This window comes from Lycium barbarum, chromosome 9, assembly GCF_019175385.1.
Source record: "Lycium barbarum isolate Lr01 chromosome 9, ASM1917538v2, whole genome shotgun sequence".
Lineage (NCBI taxonomy): Eukaryota > Viridiplantae > Streptophyta > Magnoliopsida > Solanales > Solanaceae > Lycium > Lycium barbarum.
Window position 1 is genome coordinate 123,297,683 of NC_083345.1, and position 10,096 is coordinate 123,307,778.

At 34.3% G+C, this 10,096-nt stretch overlaps 1 protein-coding gene across 1 annotated transcript; it reads right to left on the minus strand.

Moving 5' to 3' along the window:
• Positions 1–1,371: 1,371 nt before the first annotated feature.
• LOC132608730 (protein NRT1/ PTR FAMILY 6.3-like) lies at positions 1,372–7,624 on the minus strand. The gene is made up of 5 exons (XM_060322464.1): positions 6,910–7,624; positions 5,927–6,104; positions 5,493–5,532; positions 4,082–4,653; positions 1,372–2,639 (listed from the first exon to the last, which is right to left on the minus strand). The coding sequence occupies exons 1-5, from the start codon at positions 7,025–7,027 to the stop codon at positions 1,766–1,768; spliced, it is 1,782 nt and encodes a 593-aa protein (XP_060178447.1). The 5' UTR covers positions 7,028–7,624; the 3' UTR covers positions 1,372–1,765.
• Positions 7,625–10,096: the final 2,472 nt, after the last annotated feature.

The following is a 10,096-nucleotide window of genomic DNA, read 5'->3' on the forward strand; positions in this document are numbered from 1 at the left end:
ACTATGATAAAAGAAATGAATATTGTATCTAATTCAATATTAGCTCCTGAGATGAAAATTATCTCAGACCATTTAAAGAGTCTAGTGCGCCCATCCCACAAACTATATGTCGGACTCAATATAATAATTTGGTATTCTGAGTTTACTGGATTGATCAATTTATATTCGTGCTGTCGCATATGATCCCATTAAAGAAAAAACATTTTCGATGAAGAATTTATTCATTCTCAAGATTAGACTGAGACCTTGCCTGTCAACCAAATATAGTGATTCAAACAACTAAAAGAAGGTCTCTTCCCTTTCGTGTATTTAATTCCTTGCGAATATTTGCTATTAAAAATTTCAAGTAGGTATTAGGAGTAGTACTTAGTAGTGCTAGCTGGTGACATACGTTTGTAGCCATGCAATACCTTTCTAGTTCATTAATGTGAAAATACTTCTGCAACTTGCACTAGGATAGTGTGATGTGCTCAAATAGTTAAAAAAGAATTTGTAATTAAGACAAATTAATTATTGCCGTTTCATCTGTCGCAGAGAAGTAATAAATGTCTAATAAGTGACATAGCTAGTAATGTCCAAGATAAAATCTCTTATTCACCCGCTCTTGTGTACACCACATGTTTGTTAAGATTTCTTTTAAGTGACGAAAGCAGCAATGTTGAAAATATAAATAAAAGTTTATGTTTTAAACAATTTCATTGATGTAAAGTTTTAAAAAGCTACATCAACAAAATAATAGACTCCTCGTATGATTAAAATAGTAAATTTTTACCATATATAGCTCAGAAACTGAATATTCTAGTAAATAAAAAATTAGATCAATTCTACAACTAAACAACTACTCATTCTAAAAATCTTTTTTAGCAGTAACAGTACATACATCCAAAAATTTACGAGAAGCAAATCAGGTGACAAATAGTTTAGCAAACAAATGTATATATTATTTAAATCAAAGACAATTCTTTATGGAACATAAAAATTCCATAAACAACTTCCCGCTAAATTTTCCTTTCCATAAACAATTGTTATAATGCTGGTAAGAAGATGTCAGTTAATTACTTGCATACATTTCATCATCTTATTAATTAATGACGAATGCTTTTATATAGTTTTCTTTGGTGTTTTTTATAACTTTGGTATATATGCATAATTTAGTTACTCGACTATTCTAAATTCGCATTCTAAAGGGGAATCACTTCTGTTAGGTTATTTTCCATTCAGAAGTTAGAACCCGAAACATTTGATTAATGTGAAGGTTTTTTTTTTTAAAAAAAAAAAACATGCGACATAAAACTAATTTAATTTAATATAAGGGGAAAAGAGAAATGAGTCAGACATAAAGTAAAATAAAAGGTTTCATAAATCATGAAACTCTGATATTGCATTGCATTACATTATTATGGTAATACATAAGAAAGAAAGGAAACACTGAGAAGAGCTCTATAACTTTTCATTACCTAAGCTCTTCCCATTCTCTGTACATATAAAAAAAAAAAGGTTGTTATCTTACATAAACCCTTCCAATAAAAAGTTGTACAAGCTCAATCAAAGTAGCCAAAAGTTAAAAGTCCAAAAAAACAAAAAAGGGTGGGGGGGGGGGGGGGGGGGGAATAAAAAGAGAAAAGAAAAATAATAAATTAAGGACTTTTTTTTTTATGGATCCACTACTAGAAAAATGCGAAAGATTTTTGAAGGATTCAATAACGATAAGTACATTTCTGATGGATCTCTTCGCCTTTTTCCAGTAGTGACAGAGTGTGTCCTCTTAGTGACAAACTGGTCCAGAGTCCTCCAATTCGATCCCCAGTTCGGCAAGCCTCTTCTCCTTGTACACATATGTTTTCGAAGTATACAAGAAAAACATCAAGTTCAACACACTCAATATAGCCAAAAGCCAATAGAAATCATATAGCTTCCCTTGGTTCAAATTATCAGCTAGCCATGGGTGTGTTGTTCCAGTGACCATATGCACAATTGTGACCAAAATTGAACTAAAGAAAAACCCTAGTGCAAGGGTACTCAAAAATAACCCTGTACTCATTGTCTTCATCCCTTTAGGACATTCCCTTAAGAAAAAGTCAAGTTGGCCAATATATGTAAATGCCTCACCTGCCCCTACTAGCAAGAATTGTGGAATTAACCAGAATACACTCATTGGAATCATGGCATTTGGATCATTTGTTAGCCCATTTAAGTGGGCAACCTTTAATCTTTTAACCTCTGTTAGGGCAGCAGCAATCATGGCTAAAATTGAAAGGATTAACCCTATGAAAATTCTTTGCAATGGGGTTAGTCCATGTGATTTGTTAGCGACACGTCGACAAATTGGAACCATGACTCGATCGTAAAAAATTACGGTCAAGAGGATACTTCCGACGAAGAAAACAGTGAGTGAGGCGGGGGGAATTTCGAAGGATTTTCCGATGTGACGGTCCATAGTGGTTGCTTGAGACACAGAAAATGTGGTCATTTGTGCATAGACTGTCCAAAACATAATAGTTGTGGCCCATGTTGGTAACATTCTGATTAACAATTTTACTTCTTCAACATCTGTTAAGGTTGACAATGTCCACTTATTCACAACATTACTTCCAGTAGATTGATCACTATCTACCTTAATGGCTGCCTTGTCCAAGAATCTGCAAAACAAAAACAAAAGCAGGGTTAAAAATTATGGTCTACATTTTTTGTCGTTTTCTATCCGTTGTTCCATAATCATATTTATTTCAGTTTCGCGCTGCATAAGGCCTGTTAAAGGGAAACACTCCCTATCAGATTTTTTTTTCATACCTAAAGCTTGAATACAAGACCTTTAATTAAGGGTCAATGGCTCATATCCACCTCATCACATCCTTTATGGTGGTAAACTCTGATCTACATAAATTGTCTTTCGTACTTTTGTTAATGACGGTGTATATAAATTAAACTCTTTTTTACGGCCTCAATGTAATTTAAGTTATGATAGAAAATTAGTTATCATTTTTAGTAGGTTACTAATTAATGGTTATCATAAATACTTACTTCTAATTAATTACCTTATAACTAACTTGACTATGTATATATTGTAATTACCTTAAATTTTCTTGAGAATTAAACTTCTTACAACATGATAAGTTATGATAATTGTATAAAGAATGTCTTCCCTAGTCATGAATGATTCAGTCCTAATTCCTTGACGTTAAAGCGATAACAGTACTCTAGTGAATCATGTGTATAGTAAAGAAGGTTCTTTTTTTCTTCTTTTTCGAAAAAGTGGATTCCTTTTTGAGTCATGAAAAAATTGGACGAAGGAAACGCATTGATACAATTTTCAGGAGACTAATATAAGCCACAAATGAGAACTAATGGAATTTTCTATGTGCGATTATATTATTTGAAATTTTGACTTAATCACTTGCATTATTTGCATAAATATTCAATCTAATTTGTCTATTCTAAGTAGGTGATGAATATTTAATAAAAAACAAGGTTGATGCAAAGCTGTGAACTTATCCCCATATATAGTTGGCCAATCTTTGATAGCTACCATCAACCAATTCATCAACATCCTTGAATAACATTATTTCTATTTTGACATGGAGAGCCTGCAAAATATTATGAGATACTTTGCTATTTGACTCACTATTGAACATAGGGCCTTGTCTGTAGACCCACTCCAACCTTCTTTCTTCAAATTATTATGTTTTTTTATATTTATGATTTACGCTGACAGTTCAAAGAGTTATTTACAAGATCAATATGACTGACAGTTTAAAGAGTTATTTACAAGATCAATATGATTTAACATGTTACAATAGGTTACTACTTATTTTAGGTCATCAATCAATTCTATTAATCAGAAATTACTATACAGTTATATTTTAAGTGACTTGATTGTGTAAATATCTTTTCACCATTAATGCTTAGAAATAATTGATATCCTGTAACAAAGCTTTACATTATATCAGAATGTATTATTTAAATTATTTTAGATCTAGTTGATATGACAGTATATAAATTACTTTATACCGACTGTTTATATAATTAAGATAAACTAAAAAAAAAAAAATGAGTGAAAATATATTTAAGATGAAAAACTCACCGATACTCCTTGCTATGAGGCAATTTTTGCTTGCTTTTCTTATTTCCCTCACCAAAAATATTATCATCAATTTCATAGAGAAGTGAAGAATCTGAAGGCACTTCCAAATGCCTATTTCTCCAAGCAGCCACAAATACTGAAGCAATTTGTGTCAATGGACTCCCCACAAGTTTCTTGAACCTATATTTCCTTGTGCCAAATAAAAACACAACAAGTGCAATCACAATAGCACATGCACATATACCATAACCCCACTCCCTTCCCAAATTATCTTGAACGTACACCAGTATTGTAACTGCACCTAGTGAACCAACATTTATGAAGAAAAAGAACCAATCGAAGAATTTAATCATCTGTCCTTTTTCCTTCTCATCCCTGTCGTCGAATTGATCGGTACCGAAACCCGAGACGCTCGATTTCAGGCCACCGGTGCCGAGGGCTGTCATGTATAAGGCTATATACAGGACCATGAGTTGTTTGCTGTTTGCCGGGATGCATGAAGATCTGCCTTGGTCACATTTTGGTGGTCGCAAGCTTGGGATTATGGTAGAGATGGTTAAGATTGTGACACCCTATTCATCATAACAAATGACAAATTCGATTAGAATTTAACTTTTGTATACTGGTTTAATTTTTTTATGCTATCAAGTTACCTAATATAATACTTAAAAATAAAAAGGTAAAGCTTCTTCTTCTTACTTTTCATACTATTTTTTAAGATTTTTTGTGTAAAGAATATTAGGTTTGGTTGAATTCATTGATTATATAGGTTATCTACTATATCAAGTTAAAATACACCAACAAATGTAAGAGAAAAAAAAATGCTCTCAGTATATATAAAGTAAAATTCCTTTGATTGGTGTTACTATTTCATTTCAGATTGAATGTATATAGAATAACAATGTAACAAATGACACATAACATAATGAAGAATGGTTCTTCCTTTGTCCAATCAATAATCATCATTAACTTCTTCATTCATGTTCGATTTTCCTCTTCACACACAAATTAGTTATACCAAGTGTCATTAAAAAATTTCTCATTTTCCCATTCTCGAATTTCATCTTCACGACAAATTATAATTAAACCAAGTGTCATTATTTTTTTTTTCATTTTCTCTTTCTAATTTCCTCTCCCTAACAATTATAATATGGCTGGTTTTTGAATGTGATTAGATCAACAATTCGTCTCCCCCTTGACTCGTACAATCTAATTTATGCTATTCTTTCTTGAATTTTTCGAGCCTCCTCATCACAAATTGCTTAAAAATTTATACATCAATTATTTTCACATAAGGAATAAATTAGACAGTCAATTTGATGACTGAAGAAAAGTCATTTTGATGACTAGGTTAAGTCCCATGTGATAATAGCACTTAAAAGGAAAGAACTTTTGTTTTTGGGACACTTACTATTGCTTGAACAGTGGCAAATATTCCAATTGTAAGATACCTGCAATAACAATTAAAATAAAAGTTATAAGTTCTATGTAATGATGGTATAATAATTATTTATAAAATCCGATCAATTAAAAGGTAATTATAGATAAATCTCACTACTAAAAAAACAGAATTTTTTTCATTACATAGGGGTAGGGGACGGGGAAATAGCGGAGGGGATTACAACATGGAAATTTTAACTCTCACCAACAAGATGAAAGTTCAGGTAGTCAACCAACAGAGCTACTAGATCCCTATCTAAAAAAAGGGGATATTTCTGATGGACTAGTCGGAAAACGTCCATAGAAAATTCTGTCTTTATCAAGTAGTGTCTATTTAATAAACATGAATTCGTAAACTAAAATAAATGGTAAGTAATCTGCTATAACGTGTTTATAAAAACGGACCTTCCGAGAAAAGTGTCAGCAACAAATCCACCAAGCAAAGTGAGCATAAAAGAAGTTCCAAGAAAATTGGTAACATTGTTGGCTGCAGTAGCATTGCCTAAATGCATAGTTCCAGTCAAATAAGTCACCAAGTTTACAGCAATGCCTAGTGTTGTTAGCCTCTCCACAGCTTCAACACCTAGATATTATTCAAAATAAAGAACATGAGTTAATTAGCAAAAATAAATCAGAGGCAGAAGATCCAAGAAAGAGAATATAATTAAGTGCAACTGATGGAAAAAAGGGAAGAGAAGACAACGCCTGGCTAACTCCCTCCCCCAACTTAATTGATGAGGCAGTGACAAATTTATAATTTAAACGTTGTGTTTTGATTTGAAAGTATGGATTTTGCTAGACCTACGAATGGTTGCAAGGAATCCTTTCTCGTGAACAAACATAATCACTAAGCACACATAGGAGCACCTTTTCTTGTGCGTCCATGCAAGATCAGGGTAGGCGGGTCAAGGTCCTACAAGTCTTTCAAGTTCTTTAAATTTTCTTAGTTGAGTTGGACGTACCAGTTTGACAAAGATCTTGCCTAACCCGCCATTAACATGGTGGTTTATATATGGGAACATCTTTTCTTTTGTAATCATACAAATCTCGAGTAGACGGGTCTAGATCCTAAGAGGTAAGTATCCGCTACTACTCGGAGTACCCTCTAAAAGAAAAAAGATACGTCCATTAGGTTTGATTCTTCTTAGTTGAGTTGGATAGGTTCGACCAGAAATACTTGTACACAAGACTACTCCTCCTATCTAATTTCCCCGTTAACATGACAATTATCACTTTGTAATAATAAATGCCTCGTTGGGTAATGAATGCAGTCTTTATCTGATCATTTAGATGCATCACTATTTGATTATATTCGTAAAAACTCTCCATAAAGGCATAAAGATATTGACGAAAATAAAAAAGAAAAAGAGAGAGAAAAGCAAAGCCACCTAAAATCATTGCACCACTAGCCCAACCACCAGAGGAGGACCTAAGAGCTGGCCTTCCTTTGTAATCCCAAGCATCAGGGAGAGCTTTTTCATCTTGTTGGGTATAAGGAAGTGCCATTTTTGCAAATATTATTGTTTCTTTTTTCCCCCACAAAATTGGACCCAATGAGCAATGAGAAAATAAAAGAAGATTAATATGGAAGGTGTATCTTTGGAGCTAGAAGAAGATTAGTGGTACACAGGCCATGGTAGATTCAATGATTCCATTACCCTTTTATAGCCATGGCCCTGGGACAACTTAATTGCTTTTTTAGTCACTTTTTTAATACATTGAAATTTTATATTCTACATGATCCACTTTCAATGGTAGTAGCAACTCCGCCAGGATTGTCATCCCTTGTTTCCTCTTTTTTTTTTTTTTTTGTTGGATGAGAAATTGTCTAAAGAGAAAATGATTGATAGTAACTTGACTAACTTCTTTTCTTACATATACACATAAAATCGACATATTTACCTTGTTAAAGGGAATTTAGCACACCCCAAGTATACTTATAGCATTTTAATGGACTTAGAGTTTAGAGAATTTACCTTTTCTACTACTCTTTATTAGGTAAATATTTGTCTAATATAAGTTTATACGGGAACACAGCCGATTCAAACTTGCTTGGGAATAAGGTAAAGTTTGTTGCATGTTTTGTTGAGTGCGTGATCATATTATCTAAAAGGTTTTTTGTAATACCCCGTAAACTTGAACTAGGTGTGAATTTGTAAAAATCTAGTGTTAAGATGATATTTTATCTATATGAACCCATTCTTGATGAATTCGGGTGGAGGATCGTCGTTTTGAAGTCAAACCAACTAGTGAAGTTCTTAAGGGCTCTTAAATTCGCCTAGGTTTTGGTAGGTCTGTCTTCTGGGCGATTTTCATGAAAATTTGTTGCGAATTTGGAAAAACTTCCTTGATGAAAGTTATATATCTTTGAAATATCTTTCCAACGGTAGGTCGCTCAGCCCAAACAAAGCTACGTACAAAAAGTTATGCTCATTTTACTGAAGCCTGTCTTCACTGGAAATTTGTCCTGCGTTACGGTGAGACGTTACGGACCGTAACACGTGTTACGGGCCGTAACGTGGAGCCGTAACGTTTCAAAAATTTCCAGAACTCTCTGGAAATTCCCACTAAGGGATGGTCCAAAGAACAGTCCGTAACACGAAGGACGGTCCGTCCTTCAGGGGCATCTCTTGGCCCGTTTTCACCAGAAAAATAAAAATAAGACCCTTGTTTTGTTTATTCCTCCACTTCCTAAACAACCCTAAGGACGAAATCATTCCCCCAATTCTTCAAATCGAAGGTAAGGGCATCCTTAACATTACTAAATCATTCTAACATCAAACCCATGATTCTTAACATGATTTTTGTGATCAAAACCTAGGGTTTGCAACATAATTCTTCCCAAAGTGATTCAACCTAGGGTTTGGGTGTTCTTCATTAGAAAAATGATTTGTTAAACCTTGTTTAACAAAATAAGGTATGTCTCTTTTGAAAGTCTTATTTTGGAATGCATGACTTCTTTTCTTGAAAGTTCTTTATTGAATAAAAAGGGTGATCTTCTCATACAAAACCCTAATGTATGTCTCTCTTTTAAAAACCTTATTATGGATATATGTCTTTTTCTCAAAAGTTCTTTATTGAATAAAAAGGGTGAACTTCTCATACAAAACCCTAATGTATGGCTCTTTAAAAATAAAATCCTTTTTGAATATAATGGTGATTTGTATGTCTATATTTCAAAATTCATATTTTCAACTATGTCTACTTGTGAAGTACGTTTAAATTGTGAAAGCATGAATTGTACTTGAGAAGCCTGCCTTGATTGTTTGTATAAGTTATAACTCTTGTTTGGTGGAACTTATTCTGGAATTAAAGATGATTTCTTTTAGACAAGGTCATGCGTGTGTAGGGTCAAGCCCGCATCGAACCTTATACGAACCATACTACTTTGTGAAACTCGCTTTTTCCATTATTTGATGATTGAACTTATTTGGTTGGACCTTAAACTTGTTTTGTTGTTGAATGGGTTTCTTGAACTTGAAATTGAATAAGAGATTTGAATAAGACTCTAAATCGGTTATAACTTGAAATGCCTCTATTTTGAGATGACGACTTGAGAAGTGAGATTCGGCTCTAAGCCATGATTGATAATTTGGTAATATGACATGATTTGTATTTTGTTTGTGTTTGGTCCTGTATGGGCAAGCTGTGCTAGTCCAGAGGACGATTAGCCATTATGGATCCTAACGTATCGATACGAGTATTGCTGTGTCAGTCTAGAGGACGATTGACCTCCGTTGCTTCCTAGCGCGGAGTATCTATTGCTGTGCTAGTCCAGAGGACGATTAGCCTCCGTATCTTCCTAGACCGGAGTATTTATGGATGTGCTAGTCCAGAGGACGATTAGCCGCCATTGCTTCTAAGCCCGGAGTATCTATGTTGTGCTAGTCCAGAGGACGATTAGCCTCCGTATCTTCCTAGACCGAAGTAAGTATGGTTGTGCTAGTCCAGAGGACGATTAGCCTCCGTTGCTTCTAAGCCCGGAGTATCTATTGTTGTGCTAGTACAGAGGACGATTAGCCTCCGCGGTTTCCTAACCCGGAGTATCGATTGATTGATCTACCTGTGAGTGGCTTGTTTCATATCTTGTTCCTGTGAGTGGCTTGTGGTGATTTGAATTCGTCAGTGGAATACTTGGCCTGGTAAATAGTAAGGAGTTAAGTTAATGTGTCTGTCATTGTTGGGTTCTTTGATGACTCTTTAATGTTGCTGACTCACTTTATTCCTGGGTTTGAACTGTTATTTTCATTGATATCATTTCATTGATTTTATTCACTATATCATATTTTGTTAACTATTGTCCCTTAGACACTCACTGAGTACCCAGTACTCAGGCATACCATTATTGTTTTTGATGGTATGTTAGGTATCATTGAGGAGCAGGTTCATGCTACCCTCGACGTTTAGGAGAACTTGCTGCTGCTGTTGAATTGGTGAGCCCACATCTTTGTTCATGGGACACTTCCTGTTTCATTTATTATTCTAGATTTTCGGGCTGCGTCCTGAAGTTAGATGATTGTTGTGTCTCTTAGAAGCTCCATAGATAGTTGTCAGAACTGTGGGTAGTTGGTTGAG

Bases quoted from the DNA above. Each gene is read 5' to 3' on its own strand.
- LOC132608730 (XM_060322464.1), bottom strand. From the start codon at position 7,027: ATGGCACTTCCTTATACCCAACAAGATGAAAAAGCTCTCCCTGATGCT. The intron at 5,533-5,926 runs GTCCGTTTTTAT...TTGTTATTGCAG, and splicing joins GCTGACACTTTTCTCGGAAG to GTATCTTACAATTGGAATAT. The intron at 2,640-4,081 runs GTGAGTTTTTCA...TTTGTTTTGCAG, and splicing joins CCTCATAGCAAGGAGTATCG to ATTCTTGGACAAGGCAGCCA.